Genomic DNA, 25,305 nt, shown 5'->3' with positions numbered 1-25,305 from the left:
GCTGGGGATTCGAACCCGCCATCTTAGGTGTATGTGGCTGGCGCCTTAGCTGCTTGAGCCACAGGTGCCAAGCCGTGTTTTCACTTCTTAATGACCCACTTGTCAGCTGTGCACCAGACACTGCTCTTAAGAGTCCCACTGACTCAGTCAAGTCTTTGGAAATTTGCCTTCTCCTGATGGCAAATTAGCACACTTTGGAGACACTGGTTAAACACGTAAGCTACAGAAGGAGTCAGATAAAAATTAAACCAAACAAAAAGGACATCTCTCCACTATCCCACCAACACCCGCTTGCATCTCTCCACTCGTTTCCTGGTGTAGGCTAATTTGCATCACCACGTGCAAACACTCTGCAGATGCACTAACAGGGAGGAGTCTGCAGGAGTCTGAAGTCCAGAGCGAGCAGAACAGCAAATAATGGAAGGCAAGAAAAGAAATAAAACTAGTCTATTATTTTCGGGTAAGGCAGTAGGGTGGGGATCAGGACAGAGCCTCTGCCACCCCCACAGTTAGGGGAATGGCTGCCAAGGCATGAGGAGGCATTCACAATCAGAGATTCCCTGGGGAGGATTCCCCTTAAAACACAGCGCACTTACTACACTTGCATGGTGTATGACAAGCTCAGCTGTCAGCATCTTAGTGATGCTCCTTGTAACTGTACTATCTGCTGAACACTGGGGCAACCCATCACAATGCAAAGACAGCTAAGCCTCGGTGTCTTCTGAGTTCCAGGAAGCTCGGCAATGGAAGTGACTTGAAGTGAAGTTTATGCTGTCAACGAAAGTACTAAGTTTGTTTTCATGTCGTGGAGGGAGAGTCACTCACTGGCTTAAGCTAAGGTCCTGGACCTAGGGGAGCTCTCCATGAAGCAAACCTGCCACCTGACTTAAGGGCTAGAAAAGCAGGGACCGGCAGTCTGATTTCATAACAGTTTCAATCAATCCCAGTTAAAACAAATGACTGAGCAGCCACCAATTTGAAAGCAAACCACAGACAGAATCACAGGCGTTCAGATCAAGAAGGGAACCTGGCTTGACCCAGTCTAACAGTCTCAATTTGAAAGGGGAGTGATGGCTCAATCAATTCCTTTCCCTTAGTCTAGAACTCAGGCCCCCAGACCCATAAGGAAGGTATGTCACATTAAGATCCAAATTGCATGGTCCAGGAATGAGCTAGTGATCTTATGACCTGTGAAAGCTAGATTCTGAGAAAAAGATTCTCAGATTCTGAGAAAGATTCTGAGAAATGAGTTTTATCTGTCCAGTCAAGAGATATATTCAGACCCCTAGGCCAGAGGTCCTGAGAGGTCTATACAAACCGCACTTGGTATATTATAAGTTCTAGTCTCTCTCCTTCCCCATGATGAAATCAGCAAAAATGAAGCCCCACCTGTCTTTGGTTTTGTGACATCCTTCAGTTGGGGGATACTCTATTTCTCCAATCCTAAGTACCTCAGGGCTGTTTCTTTGGACCCTATGTTGAGTGATGTTTCTACAAGAAACTAAAAAGCCCATCTGTGCTCTTGCATAGATAGCTCTGCCTTCTCCAGGGACCAGAGGGACGGGGGAGGCAGGATCACCACTACCATCCGTTAACGTGACGGAGCTGTTCGTATGCACGTGCCACTAGCCTCCCTCGGGAACAGGCCTGCAAACCACGTTCAGCATTCTCACTAACGACCAAACGGCAACCAACCAGCCTTGAGATGTTCCCCAAACTGTCCACCAGCCTCCTCGGGTTTTCACCAGCACCAGCCACACCAGCAGAGGTGATAATATGCCTGAAACCACTATGGAAAGTTCCCGGCAGTGTGAAGGGCTATGTTTGTTCCTGGCCTCAGAGCTGCGTTAGTTAGGAATTTTATCCCCTTTTTTTTTTTTTTATAAGCTCAATATGTAGGACCCTGTTCTTCTCAAATAGGTTCTTCATAGAGGCCTTAAGGGTGGACACAGCACGTGAACTTCCTGTAAGAAAATTACTAAGACCTCGTTCCTCCTGGGTTTCTGATTCCCAGAGTCCTGACCCTTTAAATAGTTTCCCAGTAATGGAAAAGTAGAGATCTTCCCAAGGGAGATGTTCACTTTCCAGAGACAAGACAGCAGAGGAACAGTTTGTGGTTCTGTGGTTTCTGGAAGTCACAGGCTTCTAGACAAAGACAACCTGGCTTCTCCATCACTCCTGACTCTGCCAGGCAGGGAAAGGCACAGGGTCAGGTGCATGGAATCGAGAAGGAGCCCAAACACTCTTTTCAAATGAGGAAGTTCTATAAAACGCACCCCTAAAGCTTTAACAACTGATTCTAACGTCGCTGAGCCCTCCAACCCCAACGTTGTCTAACTCCAGCAGACACCGCGGATTCACAGAGAACACTTACCGTGCCGTGGGATATGGTCAGGAAGCCGTTTTTAACTGAACATTTCCTTTTCTGCCACACTTTTCGGATCCTTGTGGACAATGGGAGAAACAATAGAAGTTGAGGCATTTTGGACACAGGAGATGATTATGAACATTCCAGGAACCCCCCCCCCCCGCCCCGACGTACCCATCGCTCTTCTTGTACAGGCTGCCGTTCCGCTCAGTTCCATGTTCTTTGTTTCCCTGAGGCTGATGTAAGCTATAAGCTGTACTCTGGCGAATTTGGGAGTCCTAAAAAATAATCAGAAATTTGTATTTAATCCTGTCTAGGTCCCAATTTTTTTTTTTAAGAGACAGAGTCTCAGTTTGTCTCCCTCGGTAGAGTGCCGTGGCGTCACAGCTCACAGCAACCTCCAGCTCTTGAACTTAGGTGATTCTCTTGCCTGAGCCTCCCAGGTAGCTGGGACTACAGGTGCCCGCCACAATGCCCGGCTATTTTTTTGTTGCATTTTGGCTGGGGCTGGGTTTGAACCCACCACCCTCGGTATGTGGGGCTGGCGCCCCACTCACTGAGCCACAGGTGCCGCTCTAGGTCCCAATTTAAAAAAAAAAACAATACACAAAGGAAATTTAAGGCTAAAGGTGGATTTTTAAAACTGTGAATTGAAGAAATTTCTTCTCATGACACCAAAAGAAGAACATAAAATTCCTATCCAGGGACTCAAAAATGCCATCTATCAGGCAGCTGTATTTCTCCACGGTCTTGGTAATAAAAATAAAAATAAACTGTCCCTAAACGTAAAGGTTTGTTTCTGGACTCTCGATTCTATCTCTGTGATCTATACGCCTTTTCTTACGTCAGGACTACACTCTCTGCACTATTCTAACTGTGCAGTAAGTGTGAGTTTTTCCAATTTTGTTCTTTTTCAAGATCGTTTTGGTGACTCTGGGTCCGTCACATCTCCATATAAATTTTAGAATCAGCTTCTAAATCTGTAGCTGGGATTTTGGTAGGAATGGCACTGGATCTGTAGATAGAGGGGAGTGTTCTCATGGGAACATTAGGTCTTTCAGGAACATGAGAGTCTGGGTCTGACTTTTAAACTCTGCACCCCACCCCACCCCCCACCAAAAAAGCACTGCTCACATGAGGCACTCTCTATTACTGAATGGACGAATGACCCTGAAACAAGCAGACCCCAAAATGGGAGAAATACACTCATTTTCCACACAGAGTTCATGCAGCACTCAGGCCTCTGGACAGACAGGGCACACAGCTCCCTCGGGGGCCGAGGCTGGTGCCAATGTCCACGTTCTCTCAGAAGGCCAGTACATCAGCATGAGCAATTCAGAACAACCCAGGTTTCAATATGCTGGGAGCTCTGCAGTGGAAGGAAAACGAAGACAGACTGCTCACCGGCATGCAATCTCTGTGAAAGACTAAAAATAAACCTGTCAGAAGACTATCCTGCACCACAAGAAACGCGGCTATTGATTTGGGGAGGGAAATACGCTGCACAAAATGAGTGGGGACTTCATGTGACAGCACCACCAGCAGTATTCCTGCCCCGCATGTTAATCAGATCTCGCAGGATCACGAACAGGATAAAGGAAATTCTTCTTTTGAAAAGAATAAGACCTGATGCAAGAAGTTAAGGAAGAAACTACTCTGTCCTGTTCTTTTCTTTATTATTTATTTATTTTGAGACAGAGCCTCAAGCTGTCCCCCTGGGTAGAGTGCTGTGGCATCACAGCTCACAGCAACCTCTAACTCCTGGGCTCAAGCGAGTCTCCTGCCTCCGCCTCCCAAGTAGCTGGGACCACAGGCACCTGCCACAACGCCCGGCTATTTTTTGGTTGCAGCCGTCATTGTTGTTTGGCGGGCCCGGGCTGGATTCGAACCCGCCACCTTAGGTGTATGTGGCTTGCGCCTTAGCCTGTTCTTTTCTTTAGACCAGACAATTCTTGAATTAACTGAAGCAGGCAGGCAAATCTGAAGTTAAGCTACCACACAAAAATTTGTACAAAAGAGGAGGACAACCTGTTTAACATAAAATTGAACCCAGTAATTTAGCACTAATTATTTCAGCAAGAATAGCCTTTCTAACCTGTATAAACCACCTGATCCAAGCAAAAGGGCAACAAAGGCAGCCAGATCATCCACGTCACCAACGTTCCCATTTAATGGGATACAATCCAAGGGAAAAGAGTCTCTCTGTGAGAGAATCATCTAACATATGAGAGAGGCAGCCCGCCAAGGCAGTCCACGGTGCCCTGATGCCCAGACTCTCCAGCACACTCTGCTTCCCTGAGAGAGACAGGACGACCAGAGACTGGACCAAGGGAGCCTCCCCGTGTGGTAACTGCGTCTGGAGGACATAAATCAAGCAGCCACTTGATGGAACCTCAGAAAGGTCTCATAAAATTCTGTGTCCTTACATCCTCCATCCTGTGACATTAGATAAGCTCTCAGATCCAGGCACTATCTGTGATCTTAATTTTTATGTGGCCTAATGAAGTATTAACCACTGGTTCCTGCCAAGGCAGAATCTGCCCAGGTGAGCAGTAGACTCAGTATCAGAAATCTTCAGGAATGGGGGAAATGGGTGATGTTGCCTACTATGTTACAAATATTATCCACAGCTTTACTCACACCTGAGTAAGAATGCCCGGGCTAAGACTCTAGATCAGTGGTTCTCAACCTTCCTAATGCCTCCTAATGCCGCGACCCTTAATACAATTCCTCACGTTGTGGTGACCCCCAACCATAAAATTATTTTTGTTGCTACTTCATAACTGTAATTTTGCTACTGTTATGAATCCTAATGTAAATATCTGATATGCAGGATGTATTTTCATTGTTATAAAGGGGTCACGACCCACAGGTTGAGAACCACTGCTCTAAATTATCATAAAACTTTTATATTTTCTCCACCACTCAGCAAGTATGTTCAGGCAACTCTTATGATTTTGCTCACCGCCACCTTCTGGGGGGGGTAACGCATGCCTGTCCATGAAGGTACGGCTAGGAGAGGGAGGCCTTGCTGAGCAAGCCCTCAGCCCTGGTCTGTGTGTTTTCAAAACTCATTATCACCTGTTCTCCATTATTTGAGGATAATTTTGAAAAGACTCTGATATAAGATATTAAAGTCATATGACACAGCGGAGCGATAACAGGCCCCAGGTGGAACAGACCAGGGCCAAATCCTGGCTCCGACATCACTGTGGGAACCCCAGCAAGGGCATTTATCCTCTCTCAGACTCCAGCTGTTAACAGTGAGTGAATGCCACCTGCCCCACAAGGTGGTTGTAAGAATCACCAGTGACACTTGAGAAGTACCTGAAGAAGCCTGAAAAGTGAAGCAAGCAGGAAATGCTCTGGCACTGGACAGGAGCAGCCCACTCCTCCACCAGTGAGGGAACTCGCAGAGAAGGGGGACGCAGGCTGGGGGCAGCAAGGTCAGAGGTGCGGGGAGGAGCTTGGAGCCCACAGGACACCCCTGGAGCTCAGTGGGGAGGAGAGGAGAGGGGCCAGCACCACGAGGACATAGGACAAGTGACAAGACACTAGTTCATTCATTGCTGAATGAATGAATGAATGAACTTAGTGTCTGCTGATTGAGTCGTCAGAAAGGATCTCTTAGCTCTTCTGACAACATCCTGAGGGCCGCATTACAGGTGAAAAGACCAAGGCATGGAGAGAGGCCCAGCAACGTGCCCAAAGTCAGACCCAGGATTCAAACAGTAGGATCCATGTCTTCTGCTCTGCTAGCCAGCTACCCAGGCCAACCACCTCTGCCCACCTGATGGACCCTGCTAACTCTTCATCATCCTCTGAAGCCCCAACGTAGGTGTTGCAGCCTCTAGGAAGTCACTCCCGACAGCAGCTGCCCGTCCCACACCAGGCAGACACCCATTCTTGGAGTTGAGCTGCATTAGTGCTCATTACACTGCACCCCAATTGCCTCTCTGTCCCCAACCCCAGATCATGAGCTCCTGAAGAGCTGACACTATGTCTTATTACAGGGTATGTGTGTACAATGCTGACTTAGAGAAACAGCAGACAGTGAGGTAGCTGAGTGTGTGAATCAATGAACACGTCCCCTACTGAGGCTGATGTGAAGGCAAGGGCGAGGCCACCCGGGAGCTCAGCAGGAGAGCCAGCAAGTGGCCACCTGGCAGAGGTTTCTGATCGAGGCCAGAATTGGGCATGGTTCACGAAAGTTTACAGACCCAGACAGGAAAGCTAGAGTCAGAGGAAAATTATGGCTATGGTGGACCTTTGTACCTGGATGGCACAAACTATTCAACCACATCCTACTAGACAGTATCCTTTAGAGGGGAAGCAAAGCTGAGAGACAGAAAAAGAGGGAGAGAAAGGGAGGGGGAAGAGAGAGAAGGGAGGACAAGGTCCATGCAAAATGAGCAGGGCCGAGGGTTTTGAGTTTTCAGGTGGGATCTTTCCCAAAAGTCAAACACCACAGTGAAGACACAGGTGTTCACTGTACACAGTTCAACTCTTCTGTGAGTTTGAAAATCTTCGTAATAATGGAGAAGTCAAACAGGAGTATCCCTTTCACAAAGAGCAGAAAATATCAAGAACAAAGCATGACTGTAAGTGACTGGGAGGTCTGAGGGCACTGGGACCGTAATGGCACAGTCTCTACACAGCATAGCCCCAGGTGACAAAGAAAAGCAGCCCACACTGTGACAGCCACCTTCTTCACATCTTCACACCTCTGATATCTAAGATTTACGGGAACGGAGTGAGGAGCACCGGTTTCCACCAGCAAGTCAGGCACGTAACCTAGTTTTCATGGAGTATATTGTACAAGTTACAACTATTTGTAACACTGAATAAAAATCATCTAACACCTTTGGTTTTCTAAGTCACAGAAGAGAAGCCAACCAAGTGGGATGAGATCCTCAACGACAATGTCCGAGTGGTCGACTCTCACTGTGATTAGGGAAACACAAGTGGAAGCCCCATCACAGAAATCATTTTAAACACAGGAAATTCAAATGTAGATGGACATTTGCTTATTACTTGCAACTGTGTTCATGGATTGTCCAATTCCCTGTACACCACCACCAAAAAGCAACGCAGAGCGTGACATACACAAAACACAATAGGAAACCGGTGAGTGAGGTCTGGACAAGGAGCCAGCTGGGCGTGAAGCCAGAGAGAACCGGTACAGAAGGTTCCTTTGACCCCTCTGTGCTGTCAGGGGCAGATGGGCTGGTTGCCAAAAAAATAAGCCATATAAGCTTTCTGGGCCACGTTGGTAAATCTGTAATACTTTTCTGCAAAGCTATTAAGCAAAGCAGCTTGCTCACAGCAGCCAGTTTCCCCAAACCCTGATTCTGCAGAGGCAAAGCAAATGCGGCCTTTGCACTAGCAGCTGCTCTTCCCCATTTTAAACCTGAGCTTTGCTTCCATGGTCTGATCCTCCTGCTTAGACAAGCAGCTCTCAGCCACGTCCATCGGCCTGGGTGGCATTCGAGACCCCAAACCTAGCACCGTCTCTACTAGTTACAATTAAGTCCCTATTTTCTCTACATTCCAAGTTCTTTTTTTTGCCTTTTTGTGCTCATATTCCACATTTGGGAATACCAAAGCCTCACGGCCTATATTTGCTCATCTGGGAGGGGGATACCACGCTGAGATCTCCCTCAGTGGACTCATGTTACCAAGACCCTACACGGTGAGCACTTGTGGCACTACAACGTCCGGCTGGAGAAAAGGCATCTGTGTACATAAGGGACAGCCAACAGCCTAAAAAGGAACAGGCTGAGACTGGGGTAAGTCTTTCGAGCAAAACACACCTATGAACTCAGATCACTGTGAGCTGGGGTGATGAGAGGCAGCACTCCAGAGTCAGGGCTTCCCACAGACTAGAAGGATATGCAGGATTCAGCCATGGGGTGGGCGTGGGGGTGGGGGGGTAGAGGGTGGAGGCGGAGGGAGCTGCTTCATCTTCACGAAGGAATGGCAGCAAAGGCGTAACCTGTCAACCTGGGAAATGTCCTTTTCACTAATATTTGTGCCAACTCTTTAGCCTTTAATAAAATGTACTACAATGAGAGAGGAGGGGTTAAAGTTAAAATGCCAAAGCTATTAATATACTGTAGGAAGATACACACGTACAGATATAGACTGTATAAGTTCATAAATAAAGCATGCAGAATTCTCCAATCAGTTAAAATACTGGACTACTTACTCTCCTAGACTTCGGTCACAAAAGGCAAATGCATTTGGGAGAAAAACAACAATATTCAGTTATAGTACAAGAACGTACAGCAAAACAGAGCATATCAAACTGCTAAGAGTAAACTTTATGCTCTGCTAAGTAGTTTAGTGACTGACCTAAAATCCACATGTATGTTTAGATACACTGCTTTTATTGACCAAGAAGAATTTAACATAAATCCACAGTATAATGTCTACATTGTAGTGAGGATACAATGAATTGTCTTTAAAATGCAATTTCTAGTGGTTTTTGTAACAAGCCCTCCAAAACACAAATTATCACTGCTAATGTGTTAGCACACAGACATCGTTATATAAAACAAATGAAGTGAGAGAAAGGCAGGATTTCTGCCCATCAGGATGCAGCTGTATAAGAAAAGCCAGCTCCTCGCATTTTATGGAACACAATCTCGGGGCCAGAAGAGCCCCAGATGGTCACCCATTATGTGCCTATGCCCAGTGGGGCAGGGTCCATGTACATCAGGGCAGGGACAGCACAGAGGTTCAGGTAAAGAATAAATGGCACAAATGGCATGTGGCCTCTGTGATGAAGCCACTAAAAGCCACTCATTTAGCAACTTAACAAAAAGACTTTACACACTGCCATTAAGGCCATGCCTTTTAGCAAATGCTCCCCCCACCCAAATAAACATATTTTAAAAGATGGATTTATGGAACTAAATTCAAAGAACATACTAGATGCTTTAATGCTGTCTGACACAGCCTCACAGCAAGCTCCTGGAAGACACGACTTTTCACATTCTTCAGGCCTGAAGCCTCCAAGCCACAAGGATAAAACGGTGATGTTTCAAAATTAAATCCCCTCACCTCTTTTTGTTCAACCTGCAATGCTGATTTCAAAATATCCCGAAGCTGTATCAACTGTCTTCTTTCTTCGTCCTGGGCCTGTTTGATCTTTTGACAGAAAAATAAAAATAATAATAATAAAACAGAAAACTGAGATGGAGACACAGAGGAATGTTACTGTTATGGGATGATTATGCACCATCAGGACACCGGCCTCCCTCGTGAATTATACCTTCCCCCCAAGCAAGACAGGGCGGGAGTGGGAACTCCACACTCCACGCAACACGACAGGGCTATTCGTTTCTGGGAAGCACAGCGTGCAGATGCAAGATTCTACAGAAGCAACACGGATGTGAGAATATCGGCTGCAGACCAGCCATTCTGACGCCACTGTGCGAGGCAAGCTACTCACTGTGTGAAGATCTGTTGAAAGTGTTTCAATGGAAGGTTTGAGGCTTTCCACTGCCTTCAGTCCATCCTGGAAAAAACTGGGGAGGAAAAAGGAAAAATAGAAATTGCAATTCATGAAAGGAAAAACTATTTTGTTACGTGGAAAAGAAAAACTTTAAAAGTGACTAGAGTCACATAATTCCTGGGGGAAAAGACTGTATGAACAGAACCTTAAAAATATCCGCAAACCAAGAATAAGACGACACTCAGAATTAGAAGTGACTAGAAAAGGAACCGCAATAAGCCTAAGTATTCGAGATCTCAATTTTAAGTCTATAAAAGGAAAGGATTCTACTGACAAATGACAGCAAGGGCTTTGATTCAAGAGTCTTCTGAGCATCCAAATGGAAGGAACAGCATAAGGCACTAAGGATTTTCCTCAACAGACAACAGCTGAGAGGAAGAGAGAGGTGCAGAAAAGAACCAAGCAACTCTGCCGCATAGGAACGGCCGTGATCCACCTCTGCGGAGCAGGAAGCCATGCACGGAGACCTTGAGGTCACATATCCAAAGGAAATCTTCTTTTTTAAGCTGAGAACTCAATGCTGTAAGGTCATTTATAACAAGTGGAATACGACACAAGCGACACACATTTTTCCCCCGCAACAGTAGGCTGGTGTTCAGCGCCGTCTCAGAAGTGCCTCACGCTTTTGAAAGGAATGAAGATGAAGCTTCTCAGTGATCTCAAAAATTTTTTGAGAAAATTGAAAACTGTTTGATATAGTGCCATGTGAACGGGCTCCAGCGTCAATCCACACCATTATACCCGTTCATTTGCTTGGTTCTTCACACACACTGGCTTTCTCTCTGTACCTCAGTGGCCATCAAATTCTCCCTGCCCCAGGTCCTTTGTATGTACTGTTTCTGCTCACTAAAAGCTTCTCCCTGCAGAATATCTATGTTGCCTGGCTGAATCCTTCTCATTCTTTAAGTTGTAAGTTAAATATCACCTTATTAATGAGGCTTTCCTACTTCAAAGTAAGCCTCCAACTTTAAAGGAGTTGTCCTCATTATAATTCTCTCAAAGCACTTTATATTTTCCTTCAGAATGCTTACCAGAACTGCAATATGTATTCATTAGTGTGGTTATTTAAAATATAGTTCTCCTGTTGATCTGACGTTCTGTGAGGAAAGGGCACAGTATCCACAAAGCCTGGCACACCTCAAGCACACAGTATTTGTTGAATAAAGAAATAAACTGGCTCGGTGCCTATAGCTCAACCAGCTAAGGCGCCAGCCACGTACACCTAAGGTGGCGGGTTCGAATCCCCAGCCCGGACCTGCCAAACAACAATGACGGCTGCAACCAAAAAATAGCCGGGTGTTGTGGCAGGCGCCTGTGGTCCCAGCTACTTGGGAGGCAGAGGCAGGAGACTCGCTTGAGCCCAGGAGTTAGAGGTTGCTGTGAGCTGTAATGCCACGGCACTCTACCCAGGGGGACAGCTTGAGGCTCTGTCTCAAAAAAAAAAAAAAAAAGAAATAAACTAATGAAGGAAAAAGAGCTCTCAACTTCCACCAGCTTACTGGATATCAAGGAGACTAATTTTAAAAAGTAATCTGGCTGAGTATGGTGGCTCACACCTGTAATCCTAACACTCTGGGAGGCCAAGGCCTGAGCAAATCTACTAAAAATAGAAAAACAGGCAGGATGTAGTGGCAGGTGCCTGTAGTACCAACCACTTGGGAGGCTAAGGCAAGAAAATTGCTCAAAGCCCAGGAGTATGAATTTGCTGTGAGCTATGATCACAGCACTCTACCCAGGGTGACGGAGTAAGACTCTGTCTCAATAAAAAAAAAAAAGGAATCTGGGTTTCACACGTCTTATGTGAGGTGATGTTTGCTTCTTTTAAACCCAGCAGCAGCCCTGTGCAACTTTCCCATACCAAGTGTGACACAAAGCAAAGGGGCTGTGCCAACAACGAGGCAGGGTACAGAACACAGCAGTGCCAAGGAGGACGGAAAGGGAAGCTTGCGTGCCGGATGTGGGCCACGGGGCACTGCCAGCTAGTTATCTGGTGCTGCAGAGGCTGGGCTGTTAGAATGTCTTACTTAAGTCTTTAGATATACACATAATTCTTTACTTCATATTCTTGTTCCTGTATTTTACCTGTTTTTTTTCTAAATATAGAATACACTGCTGACATAGCAATTGAGTCAAAGTGTCCTCATGATCTATCCACAATTCTACCACTGCAGTGAGGATAGAAATCCCAGGACTTAGCATCTCTGGGCCATCCACCCACTGCACAGTGGCCAGCATGTACCAGATGCTTCTTCTCAAATGAAAAGGAAATTTAGGCAAACAACTGTAGAGCACAGGAATGAGAAACGGAGCTTCTCCCACTGTCATGAACTCATCTGGTTCTTACATCTTATTTACCTTTTTTCCTTTGTGTAATTATTTCCTTAATCAATTCAAATTCTCATAAAATGGTAGGAAGAGAAAGAGAGAGAGAGAACATGAGAAAGACAGTACTGAGGTAAGAGCAGAGCACAAAAATACAGGAGATTAACACAAAAATACCCCTGGGGAGAGGGAACAGGTGTTCAGCTCCCAGAACCTTTGCAACCTGGCAGCTCTCCCTACGGCAAGAGCACCGTGGAGTGGAGTCAAGTGCTTGGGGGCGTGTTTCTTGTCACAGACATAGCTTCCAGCAAGACACTGGGTGGTGCACTTGGAATAACAATGTGAATTTAGATTTGGATTTGGATTTCATCTTTGCAACAACTTAGCTTATCATAACCATCCATCCACCCGGAGAACCTTCTCCCTCCAATTTTCATATCCCTTATCTTTCTGCACCCTCTTTGTTGAGTGCGTCTGAGCACCCAGGCAGTTTCAAAATGCCCTCGGCCCTGGTGTGGGGCTGGGAGGGCATCAAGGAGCAGAGCTGCTGTTTCGCTGCCTACAGTCACCAAGACACACTCAGTACCAGCCCTGGCAAATTTCTTAAGTTGAGCCCATGAACACTTTTCCAAACTTCAGTAGAAGAATTTTACCATCAACATTACCAAATCGAATTTTGTTCCCTATTAAACATTTTATAGCCTGCCTCCCCAGATTCCCAAATCTTTAAGATACACCCACCAGATGCACTCTTTAAGTTCTCACCATGCAATGTGGCCTCTCTGTCCACTGGGCCCCTCCTAGTGTCCACTGACCTGTCTGCCCTTTCCAGTCCTGACAGCAAACTTCTCCAGTGCCCCCAGCCCAGTCTCATCGACTCTGCAGCCCGAGCTCGCGGAGCAACAGCTGGTCACAGTGGTTCTCAGCAGGTATTAAGAACATATCAATTCCATACTCGTTACCACTTTTTGGAACATGGCCATCTCTGTTTTATGATCACTGTTTTAAAGACAGCTCTTTTCTAGATTCCACTAGAGAACAGGATCCTCCACCTTCAACAGCAAAGGCTAATGAGACAGGTTTTCGGAATGTTCCAGAAATGGGGGAGAGATGTTGATTCTTTTCTTACATGAAATAGACAAAGAACATACAATATTTTTCAAGAACACTTAAAGTCAGAAGCAAAAATGAATCAAAAGCAAAATAATGCATATCTAGGTAGTTTTAAGGGTGAACACCAATCACAGTTCCTGGAGTCCAGTTTGTACACCCAGCCCCCACTCTGCGGAGAATGGGACTGTGCAAAGTCCTGGCTGAGCAGGCAGCCTCTGCCCCCCGGGGCACTGCAGCCCTCCGGTGACACCAAGCTTTGGGGGCTAGAAGTGGAGACTGGGAGGGTTCCATGAGGGAACACACAGCGCTCCCACGTGTAAAAACACACACATGGCTGCCAGCTCCACTCACCCAAGAGCTGAGTCACTTAGGAGCCACATTGTATCCCCAAAAGATGAATTTAGAAAGTCAAAGCTGTCCAACTGATTTGAAGAGCACGCAGTATACACACACACATTCTCATTCAAAAGGAAGCAATGGAAGATTCATATTTTTAAAGGTTACCCAGATCATGTCCATAAAAGGCCAAGTAGTTCACTTTTCCACAAGTGGTCTGTTGCTACCCAACTGATTAGTTTGGGCAAAATAAAAGAAAAAAAAAGGAAATCCCAGAATAGCTTCTGCTTAAAAATAAAATATCAGCAAGGAAGCGACCCACTTCCTAAATTGCCTCACGTACAGATAAAAACTGAAGAAGTAATTTGCATGTTAATCACAAAGTTAGAATGTTTGAGTCTTCGTAAAAGAATTCATATTAAAAATTTCAAGGTCTTTTCCACCCTCTGAGACAGACCACTTCTCCAAGCGTGGAGCTCTGGGATGAGCCACTCAGCACGTCCTCCTCTGCAGTGTGACCTCACCCACTCACGCAGCAACGTCAGGGCTGCACTAAGGATTCCAGGGCAGAGCTCGCTTCAATTTAACAGCACAACTCACTGTTGTAAATACATGCCAGGCAAACACGCCGGGCACTGTAGACAGGAAAACAAATCAACAACATGGCCCTTCCTTAATAAGTAGGTCAGTGGGAGACAGACACATGTCACGAAAGACACCAACATGGAGACTGCAGAGAGTGTGGTGGCAACACAGGAGGCAGAGAAGTCGTTCTACTGGGCCAGACAAGAACAACTGCGGAGTGGAAATGACAGATGAGCCAGGTGCTAGGAACAGCAGAAGAGGGAGAGCTCAGAGGCAGCAGGACAGCACTCCAGGAAAAGGAACATGTGCAGAGAAGTACAGTGCAGGGCACCGCCTGCTTGGGGAGACGTAAGCAGGTAGACAGGTGAGGCAGTTCAATGTCCAATAGACTGTTTTACATCAGTCCACATCTGCCACTGCCACTGTCACCAGTCCAGCCAAGCCACTGTCATATCCAAACTGCACTGGGACAGGAGCTGTGTAGCTAAGCGACTGCTCACATCCTCTGTTTTTAAGAGACAGGATCTCACTCTGTCAACCAGACTGGAGTGCAATAGGGTGACCACAGCTCATGGAAGCCTCCAACTGCTGGGCCCAAGCCATCCTCCTGCCTTAGCCTCCCACGTAGCTGTGATTATAGGCACATGCAACCACACTCAGCTACTTTTCTTTTTTCTTTTTTAAGAGGATGAGGTCTCGCTATGCTGCTCAGCCTGGTGTCAAATTCCTGGCTTCAAGCGATCCTCCCACCTCAGCCTCTCTGGGACCTGGGACTATTGGCTCATGCCACCCTGCCTAGCTGCCCACGTCCATTCTTGTCCCAGCTGAGTCCTTCTCCACAACATGCAGAGTAACCTTGTTACAGCAGAGAAGCCTTCCAGAAGCTGCTTCCAAACACCACCACTCTCTCTCTCACCACACTGTTTTGCCTTTTGATAAGCTGAGTTAAATCTGGTCACGTGTTTCCCACTTGTCTCCCCCATTAGAACCTAAGGTTCTAAGAACTTTGATTTTCTCTTTCTTAGATCACCAGAACTTTAAGGTACCTGGCACACAGCAGAACTCCATACCAATAAGTCCTCTGTTTAAACCTTTTCAAGAGCTTCCCAACACATGTGGGATAAAATATAAAACCTTTAACAAGACATCTACAGTCATCCACGTCTCCAAGGCTTTTCCACCCAGTTTCATCTCACGGTGCTGTCACCTTTTCTCAGTAGGCTTGTGCTGTCCTGGCGTCTTTCCTGGTTTGACTCTGACTCTGCCTGGGAAGTTCTTTCCCCACTTCCCCCAGAATCCTTCAGATTTCAGAATACTGCCTCCTCAAAGACGCCTGCAGCTCCTAAGTACCTGCATACCTACTGTGTGCCCTGGCATGGCTGTGTGTTCTGGCCACTAGACACTACAACAGGAAACAAAACAAAAAAAACCCACCCTAAATCTTTGCCTCCATTAGATCCTTCTGTTCTTTCTCAGGGTCCTACACTTCATACCACTTTAGTAAATGTCCAATTACAAATGTATTGCTGAAGCTCAACTCCCCTACCTGATCCTGGAGCAGGAAGTAAGCCTGCAGGGTACATGGCTTTATCTCCAGCACCGAGGACAGGGCCTTCAGTACAGCGCTGCGGGTAAGTGGCTGCTGGAACCAGCGGCCTGCTTCTTTCAGTGACAGAGAGAGGTCTGGGAGCTCAAGGGCCAGGCTGTGAAGGGCTGATGCTGGCAGCAAAGCTGAAGGGACTCCCCAAACATGAAGGTTTCTCTTCTCCTAACACCCTCCTTCATTCACCACAGTCACTGCCACCAGAGTAATATATCCAAAGTGTTTTCTTTAACACACACATCAACATCTATCATTTCCCTTTTAAAAACAAGAAACAGCTCAGAATGAGGATCAGCTAGTTTTCTTCTCTACGAAAAGAGCAAAAATATACTTGACAATTACTATAGAGTTCAAATTTTATATTGTATATATACTTTTATTTTTAATTGAGATCTAAGTCTCAAGCCATAACATCCAGCCTTTTAAATTTATTCTTTTAATAGTTTCTAGTATATTCACAAAGTTGTACAACCATCAGCACTATCAGATTCCAGAACATTTTCACTACCCCAAAAAGAAAGCCCAGACTTATCACTGGTCATTTCCCATTTCCTCCTTCCTCCACGTTGTAAGCAACCACTGATCTGCTTTCTGACTCCCTGGATTTCTCCGATTCCCGACCTTCCGAATAAAGGGAGTCCTTCAATGTGTGGCCTGCACCTGGCTTCCCTCGCTTCACATCTTTCCAAGGTCCACCCGTGCTGCACCTTCATCAGCATTTCATTCCTTTTCCTACAGATTTTTAAATGTGTGTGTGCTTTCCCCCGTGCTACAGCTCTACCAGAACTTGCCATACAAGAAGAAACATGTAAAATAACATCTGTAACAAAGAAGAAGAACTTACTTGCATTGGGCATGAAAATATTTGATCAGATTCTGAAGTAAATCCACTCCCTTTTTAATCTTGATTTCATTGACTTTCAGCAGATACTGTTAAAAAACAAAAAGAAAATGTCACAGATATGAGCAGAATATAGAAGCTTAATAGAAGCTTCTGAAGACTGAGGTCGTCTCTGTTACCTCTCTGACATCTCTGACAACAAGCACAGCTCGTGGTAGACGCTTACTATCTTCTAGATGGCATGACTAAATTTTTAGTTTGGGGCTGTATAAATGATCTGATGGTCAGGTAAGGACCTAGGAGACATTCTACCTTAACGCACTAGGAGAAATGTTCACTCTAGTTTCACAGGAGGAGGAGGACGGAGAGAATAAATGGGATTTCTAATCCTCTTGAACCTTCCTGCCCGCACACTTCTCTCCCAGGTCCTTTTCTTAGGAAGGTCTGGAATAGTAACTGCTAATCTTTTACAGCTAAGACCCTTGTCACAGTGTTTTTACTCTAGAGTTATCTCATTTCTTCAACACTTAAAAAACAATGTAACTGTAAATTGAAAAGAATTAAGGCCACTTCTAACATGGAGAGTTAATTAATGACCACTAAGACATCAGGGAGCCTCAGGGAATTCCAGGAAGCTGCAAAATAAGCCTTAGGAAGCACATTTGTTCTTTCCTAGAACCAGTTTATAGATCAGGGACTCTGTAACGCCTGCCCCCTCCACTGTCAGGAAATGGTATAAAGCTACAATCCCCAACCCCTGGGCCACGGACCACTACCAGTCCGCGGGCTGCTAAAAACCAGGCCGTAGACTAAGAGGTGAGTGGTGGGCAAGCAAGTGAAACTTCATCTGTAGTTCAAGCTGCTCCCTATCACTCCTGAGCTCTGCCCCCTGTCAGATCCTCCTATCCCCACCCCCGTCCATGGGAGAATTGTCTTCCATGAAACCTGTCTCTGGTGCCAAAAGGGTTGGGTACTGCTGGTATACAGGATCCTGGAATATCTCATCTCTGAGACAAGATGCCCCTAAAAGAACTGGTCACCCCCCCAAAAAAAAACAAAAAACAAAAAAAAAAAACTGGTCACCCATGCATAGGCTCTCAGGTCTAAGAGGGTGGGGTTTCAGGTGCTCTCTCAGCCTCCTTGCCGTCCAGTAAGGGGGCAGGAAGCTGCTCTGAAACTCCCCTTTGTCTCTAATAACTGTCTACAGGCACTCCTCTCTACAAGCCCTCCTCTCTATCCTTCTTTTTGTTATTTACTGTTAATTGCATTAAATGTTTGGCAGTGTATCAAAATATAAAATGTACGTGCACCTCGACCTACAATTCTACTCACAGGAACATATGCTGTCCCCCTGGGTAGAGTGCAGTGGCATCACAGCTCACAGCAACCTCCAACTCCTGGGCTCAAGAGATTCTCCTGCCTCTGCCTCCCAAACAGCTGGGACTACAGGCGCCCGCCACAACGCCTAGCTATTTTTAGGTTGCAGCCATCATTGTTGTTTGGGAGGCCCAGGCTGGATTCGAACCCGCCAACTCTGGTGCCTGAGCTGTTTGACCCACAGGCGCTGAGCCAGAACATCTTCTAAGAAGATAATCACAGAAGTTTACAAAGATGAACGGAAAAGAAGACTCACTGCAGCCTTGCTTGTGAAAGGGAAAAAGATCCACAAACACCCCAGCGTAATGAATGGGGAGTTCCGGTATGATGCACCCAACCATCTGTAGCCACTGGCTAACAAAACAGAATTTCGGACACAGAGATGTCCATGACATAACAGAGAAGGCAAATGATATATAAGCCTCAGCAGAGAATGATCTAGTCACACAAATTATTTCTATAAGTATATACACAGGAATATATGAAAGATAATTAAATGTCAAAGTGGTTATCTTTTATTAAGTAAAATTTGGGGCAATTTTTAATTCTCTGTCTCTCTCTCTCTATATATATATTTTCTTCTATTAACTAATTTTCCTAAAAATCTCACACCTACTTGATGTAAGTCTGTATTGCCTATTTGACACACCAAATTTCTTTATAAAGTTCTCTTTGAAGAAAAGGTTCCACATCTTTTAAATAAAAGCCTGAAAGCCACTCTTCTAGATCAGCAGTCCCTAGTCTTTTTGGCACTAGCGACCAGTTTCACAGGAGAACATTTCTCCACAGACCAGGCAGGGGTTGGGGGGCGGGGGGACCTGACAGAGGCAGAGCTCAGTGCCAGTGAAGGGGAGCAGCTGTAAATGCGGGTGAAGCTGCCCTGGCCCATCTACCACTCGCCTCCTGCTATGCAGCCTGGCTCCCAACAGGGTACAAGCTGGTACCAGTCTGTAGCCTCAGAGTTGGAGACCATAGTCCCAGATCAGAACCCGGGGAATTAAAAATTTTAACATCTTAATAACATCAAAGACTAACAACTCAGTTTGAGGAAACAAACAATGTAAAGAGGAATTTAATAGAAGCAATCTAACTCACTTAAGAGCTGGCTTCTCCACTAACTGCTTTTCAGATGTTCTTTCCCATGGAAGCTTTTTATAGCCCATGACTATATGGCCAACTTCTACTCCTTCATCATCAGATGTCTTCTCTGTAAACTCCAAATTCACTGTTTGGTAAGCCCGCACCTGCTTTACACGTGCATACAGCACGTCCCTTGTTGAGCCTGCCCTGCATTAGTGCCTGCTCAGTACAGGCTGGGCCCAACACCTGAGGACTGGCTCAACAGATGGCTCCAGTCTGTGCCTTACAGGCGTCAACTGCACAGTGTGTTTCCAACACAATGAGGGATTTAGCCACATCCACTCACTCAGACACAGAAGAGAAGTGATCAGAGCAAGGTGCACATGGCTCCCCCTCGTGCCAAGGCTACGCTCTCAACATGCTGCTTGAATTCCAAACTTCAATAAACATTGTAAGCAGTCTTACAGAGTTCAGGTCAATAGATTTTGACCTCACTAGCCAAAAAGAGCAGAACCTGACACATATACACACCCTTTCCAAATTCATTCTTTGTAAATTACCACTACTTAATTTCTGAATCTCTGTAAAACACCGCTACAAAATTTAACTATGTGAAGTAATACCCTGTGTTTGTGTAACACTCAGCAGTTTGCCAGTCCCTGGCTCATACTCTTATTAATTTCTCCATTGCCGTATGAAGTAGGCAAGGAAGGGAATATTGTATGTGATGTGCTGATTTTAAAAAATGTGTATAAAAATCCATTCTCCTACCTGATAATGCTTTGAGTTTACTTAAACTTTCTAAATATACACTTCATGAGAAACAAAGCAGCAAAGGAAGAACAGAGGAAGAAAAGACACAAGACATAAAAACAGCAGGAGTAGAACAGTCCCTCTGATCAACAGTGAGCGTGAATGCAGTAAACAAGGCCAGCAAAAGGCAGGACGGTCAAACTACATTAGGAAAACATGATCCCAGTGTGTATGTTGTCTATAAAAGACACATTTTAGATTAAGATACACATAGGTTGAATGTAAAAGGATGGAAAAAGTTATTCCTGGTGAATAGCAACCAAAAGAAAGCTGGAGTGGTGGTATGAAGCGGTCTACAGTTCCTGTGCTGGAAACTCAGGCCCCAGTGCAGCAGCACTGAGAGCCAAGACCTGGGCAGTGACTGCATTATGAGGACAGATTAATCCAGGGGTCCTCAAACTTTTTAAACAGGGGGGCAGTTCACTGTCCCTCAGACCGTGGGCCGACCTCAGGCCTCAGGACGTGTCGGCTGCTAAGCCGGACAGGCACTAGAGGCAAAAACACCCATGGGGCCAGATAAATGCCCTAGGCGGGCCGCAGGTGGCCCATGGGCCATAGTTTGAGGACACCTGGATTAAGCCATTGGTGAATTAACGGACTGTCAAGGGAGTAGGTCAGCTATCACTAGACTAGGTCTGGCCTACCAGCCTGTTGGGCCATCTCTCACGTGCCCTCACCCTGCAATTCTCTCACTGCCATGGGATCCTGCAGAGAGTTTCTACCACCAAGAAGGACCTCATCAGATGTAGCCCCTCAACTCTGAACTTTGCAGCCTCTAGAACTATAAAAAATGAATTTATTTTCTTTATAAATTACTCAGTCTCAGGTATTCAATTATAGCAACAGAAAATAGACTAAGACAAGTGGCTATACTGACATCAGGCACAACAAACCTTACAGCTTTCAACTGACACTCCTGGTTCCTGGGACTGATTCTCTACTGCAGATCACTAAGAGTTTGCTTTGGGAATAAAAATTCACTAAAATATATTTCTAAGATACATACTTCTAAAGACTTGGGTCCTGGCTCAGTGCCTGTGACTCAAGCAGCTAAGGCGCCAGCCACATATACCTGAGCTGGCAGGTTCGAATCCAGCCAGAGCCCGCCAAACAACAATGACAACTACAACCAAAAAATAGCCAGGCATTGTGGTGGGCACCTGTAGTCCCAGCTACTTGGGAGGCAGAGGCAAGAGAATCACTTGAGCCCAGTTTGGAGGTTGCTGTGAGCTGTGATGCCATAGCACTCTACCAAGGATGACAGCTTGAGGCTCTGTCTCAAAAAAATAAAATAAAATAAAATAAAGGCTCAGGTCCTGCTACATCAAAAAGCAAAGTCTGGATTAGCTTTGTTGCTGATTGCTTACAGGGAACTAAGAGCTACCAAAACCAATTTTGATGCCTATCACAAATATCACCAGTGCACCATGTACATTTAAAACTTAAGTTTGAGGCTGGGTACAGGGGCTCACGCCTGTAATCCTAGCAGTCTGGGAGACCAAGGCAGGTGGATTACTTGAGCTCAGGAGTTCAAGATCAGCCTGAAGAAGAATAAGACCCCATCTCTACCAAAAATAGAAAAACTAGCTGGGCATCACAGCAGGCACCTGTAGTTCCAGCTATTGGGGAGGCTGAGGCAAGAGGATCACTTGAGCCCTAGAGTTTGAGGTTGCTGTGAGCCATGATGCCACAGCACTCTACTGTGGGTGACAAAGCGAGACTCTGTCAATCAATCAATCAATCAAACCTAGGTTTGCACTGCTGTTGTGAGAAAAACAAATGCCATCTAGCACCAGAGCCTTCACTGGCATTGCCAAGAGCAGCAGCCGTTAGGCAGAGGTGGGAGCTGTCTCTGCACACCATTGTATACACACACATACAAGCAAGATCTAGAAATGAAAAAAGGTGCAAGCAAAGGCCTTCACCCTTGATGGTATCTGACCTCAGCGAGTGCTCTGAGAGATTTATACTGCCGTGTCCTCTGTCCCAGGCAAGTGGGGGAGGCTGCAGGGCAGGGTAGAGGGGAGCTCCACATGAGCACCCCACACTCCGCAGGTGAAGTCTGGGAGGAAGCGCCCCAGCCCAGCAGCATAGCTTCCCAGAACACACAGCACATCAACCCAGAGGATGACATGGACTGGTGTCCCTCAAGCTGCTTCGTTTTCCAGCAGAATTCTCATCCCAACCTCAAGGCAGTCACTGACTCCATGGGTATGAGGGGGAACCCAGACACCGATTTAAAAAACACCAGGAGCAGTGGCTCACACCTATAATCCTAGCACTCTGGGAGTCCAAGGCGGGTAGACTGCCCTGAGCCCACAGGTTTGAGACCAGCCTGAGCAAGAGCAAGACCCTGTCTCTAAAAATAGCCAGGCACTGTGGAGTGTGCCTGTAGTTCCAAGCTACTTGGGAGGTTAAGACAATCGCTTGAGCCCAAGAGTTTGAGGTTGCTGTGAGCTACGACATCATGGGCAACAAAGTGAGACTCTGTCTCAAAAAAAAAAAAAAAAAGCAAAACTGTTCTTTCCCTACTTTTGATGAAAGGACGGTGTTAGATTAATCTAACTCCACTCTAGGAGAATAAGATACCCCTAGTAAAAGAAAGCGTCACCGCAGGGACACGTGGAGTCCAGTAACACATTTGGGGTTTTCTCTGAAGCTGTGACAGATGGTCTCCATGCAGCAGCTCAGTCCCCATGTGCATGGGGGTCGCAGGTGGGGGCAGTCTGTGCCTGCCCAGCCACTGCATGTTCCTAGTGTCCCTAGTGCATGTCCCTCCCAGGGTCTCACCTCGCACATCTGCAGCTGGAAGAACCGCCTCTCCTTCTCCATCTCTTCCGCAATTTCAGCTCCACTTATTTCAGTACGAATCATGCCATGGAGCTTGGCATGTTCCTTTTTCTCCTTTTCTATTTTCGTTCTACATGTGAAAGAAGAAAGGAGGATATGTCAGGATGCCTCTTTGGCTCACTACCCCGAATAGGACGGCCTCCAGGGCCCCCAATTCCCAGCCTGCTGAGACCGACGCTCAGCACACATTTCAGGACAGGGCGGCCTCTCGCTCACGAGGAGGGAAATGCACGTCATCACAAACATGTCAAACCTGGCCTGCCCACTGCTCACTCACCAACTCTTCCTCAGCACCTACTTTCACTCGGCTCTGGGTCAGAAAGGGTGGAAACTCTGCACATGCCTTCTGCGATGGCACTCGGAGCTTGCCTGGCCTCAGATGGCCCCAAGGGACGTCCCCACCTCCCACATCTCTCCTGTTTCTGTCTTCACCTCCTCCCTCTCCCCACTTAGAGTTACATCACTGTAACAAACCACCCCTGCAGGCACGTTGATCTTAGGCCCGAACAGTATTTCCTAAACGTCAGGTGTGCAGGTCAGGGTAATAAACTAAGCAACGGGGGCACAGCCAGGCAAGAGCGACCAGGGTAAGGAGCCACAGAACCGCATCTGCCAAGAAGGGCTTGAAATACCTGTCAATTTTTATTCTGGAGGAAAGGGGACTGAACAAAACAGACAGGAAGCACTCAAAAAAATACACAGGGCTGCCATGATGACAAAGGCAGACAGAGGCACTTTCTGTAGGGCCTCAAGGAAGCCTCTAGAAGACATAAGGCAGCATCTCCATTAAGAGTCACTCAACAGTGACTCGGGATACTTGGCATTTCAGAAAGTCTCCATCACTGGGGGCAGGGGCTGGAACGTCCAACGGGAGGCAGGAAGTGTAATTTCTCTGTTTCTTTAGCTTGGAGCACACAGTAGCTAAACAGTCTGAAGGAGTGAGTGAGGACAAATACAAACGATTAGCTGACCATTTGGGAGGGACGTCCCTGACGCATTCAAGCAGCCCAGGAACGTGGTTGGAGAGCCTGGTGTCCGGGGGGCTAGAATTACACAGCTCCAAGGCGACCCAATGCCGTCCAAAGGACATTGGCCATTCCTCTTAATGATCAGGCACAGGGCTACTGCCCAGGAATGTTAAAGACCTCTTAAACCTAGTTGTTTCATTCTTGCCGGGAGGCCCTGTGCTATGTATCTCCCACGCTAACAGGTAAAGAATTCCCTCAAGTTTTAAAGGGTTATCCTCCCTCCTCCTAAACTCAGGGATTTCATGAGTTATTCTATCTATGTGTATGTGTATGTGTGTTGCTATTACAGAATTCAATGTTGTTCTCCATTCAAACCTCCTGCTTTCAGAATAAGAGGACTCTCTCAAGCAATCTTCTCCAGAAACACCTTTCTGCCCTTGATCCAGTCAAGCACAGAGGCATTTCCTCTCTGGCACTGAGGGGGCAGCAGGTACAGATGAGTGGATGTCAGGAAATCTGCTTCCTGGATTGGCTCCATTACTCTTTTACTGTTCAACCAGCAGCAAACCACTGGGTCTCAGTTTCCTGTCTGTAAGTAGGCATGCGCTAATCCTCCCCATTTATCCACTGAGCTGGTAACTGGTACCCAGGCAACAAATGCTAACAGGCCAGGAGTACAGGCTCGAGCCTCGCTCTGTGCAGCACACGGCTCCACGGCACTCTAGCCTGACGCTCTGTGCAGCACACGGCTCCACGGCACTCTAGCCTGACGCTCTTGTGCAGCACACGGCTCCACGGCACTCTAGCCTGATGCTCTGTGCCTCCCCAGGAATTCCAGAACTTGGGCTCCAAACAGGGATCAAGTCAGTATCAAAGGTGTAGTGTTCACTGATTTGAGCTCTGTGCTCCTTCACCCCTGAAAAGATACCCAAGGCCGTTTTTTGGTTTTTCTTAACAAAACCAAATAGAAAAAAAAAAAAAAAAAGAAAGAAAGAAAAGAAAAAAAGTAAGCAACCCACCCAATTAAATACTGGCAGTTATAACTGAAACAACTTTTTAACTTTTCACTTTTGGACTTCTACTAGGAAAACTCTATATTACATAAGGCACAGTGATCACTGGTAAAATAACTGAAACCACTATTCCCTGCAAATTGCTATATCAATTCTGTCTAGCTTGACTCTTTCCACTCTAGAAATGAGAAACAGTGATGCAAAATGTTACAACTGCCTGAAGTTAACCAGCTCACGGTCCTGCCTTTAGTGGAAAGTGGGGCATGGACCGAAGAACTAATTAGTCCCTTTTGGGGGTTCTTTTTTGGTAGATGAGACAATCAAAGCTGAAGGAGGTCGGTGCCGAACAATTTCTCTTACTACAAAACCAAGGGGACCAGTATTTCAGAGAAACACAGACACAAAGCTAAAAGCATAAACTTTTCACTAAACACCTGGAAGATGAAGCCTGAAAACCCCACCACTGTCCCAAACAGTAGAGCAGTGGAGAAAGAGTTTAAAAACGTAACTGGGGGCT

At 46.3% G+C, this 25,305-nt stretch overlaps 1 protein-coding gene across 1 annotated transcript in view; it reads right to left on the bottom strand.

Moving 5' to 3' along the window:
• ASAP2 (ArfGAP with SH3 domain, ankyrin repeat and PH domain 2) overlaps window positions 1–25,305 on the bottom strand; it is a 185,598-nt gene that overhangs the window by 51,633 nt on the left and 108,660 nt on the right. The window contains exons 5-11 of the mRNA XM_023511806.1: window positions 23,217–23,323; window positions 22,748–22,877; window positions 16,691–16,776; window positions 9,825–9,900; window positions 9,434–9,520; window positions 2,543–2,646; window positions 2,375–2,444 (exon numbers count right to left, since the gene is read on the bottom strand). Of these exons, the coding sequence (XP_023367574.1) occupies window positions 2,375–2,444; window positions 2,543–2,646; window positions 9,434–9,520; window positions 9,825–9,900; window positions 16,691–16,776; window positions 22,748–22,877; window positions 23,217–23,323 (660 nt within the window). The remainder of the gene's footprint in view (window positions 1–2,374; window positions 2,445–2,542; window positions 2,647–9,433; window positions 9,521–9,824; window positions 9,901–16,690; window positions 16,777–22,747; window positions 22,878–23,216; window positions 23,324–25,305) is intronic.

The sequence above is a fragment of the Otolemur garnettii genome, unplaced genomic scaffold (assembly GCF_000181295.1).
Source record: "Otolemur garnettii isolate 467f Iridium unplaced genomic scaffold, OtoGar3 scaffold00022, whole genome shotgun sequence".
Taxonomy (NCBI): domain Eukaryota; kingdom Metazoa; phylum Chordata; class Mammalia; order Primates; family Galagidae; genus Otolemur; species Otolemur garnettii.
The sequence above is the reverse complement of the archived record's forward strand: the minus strand, read 5'-3'. Positions and strand labels throughout refer to the sequence as shown.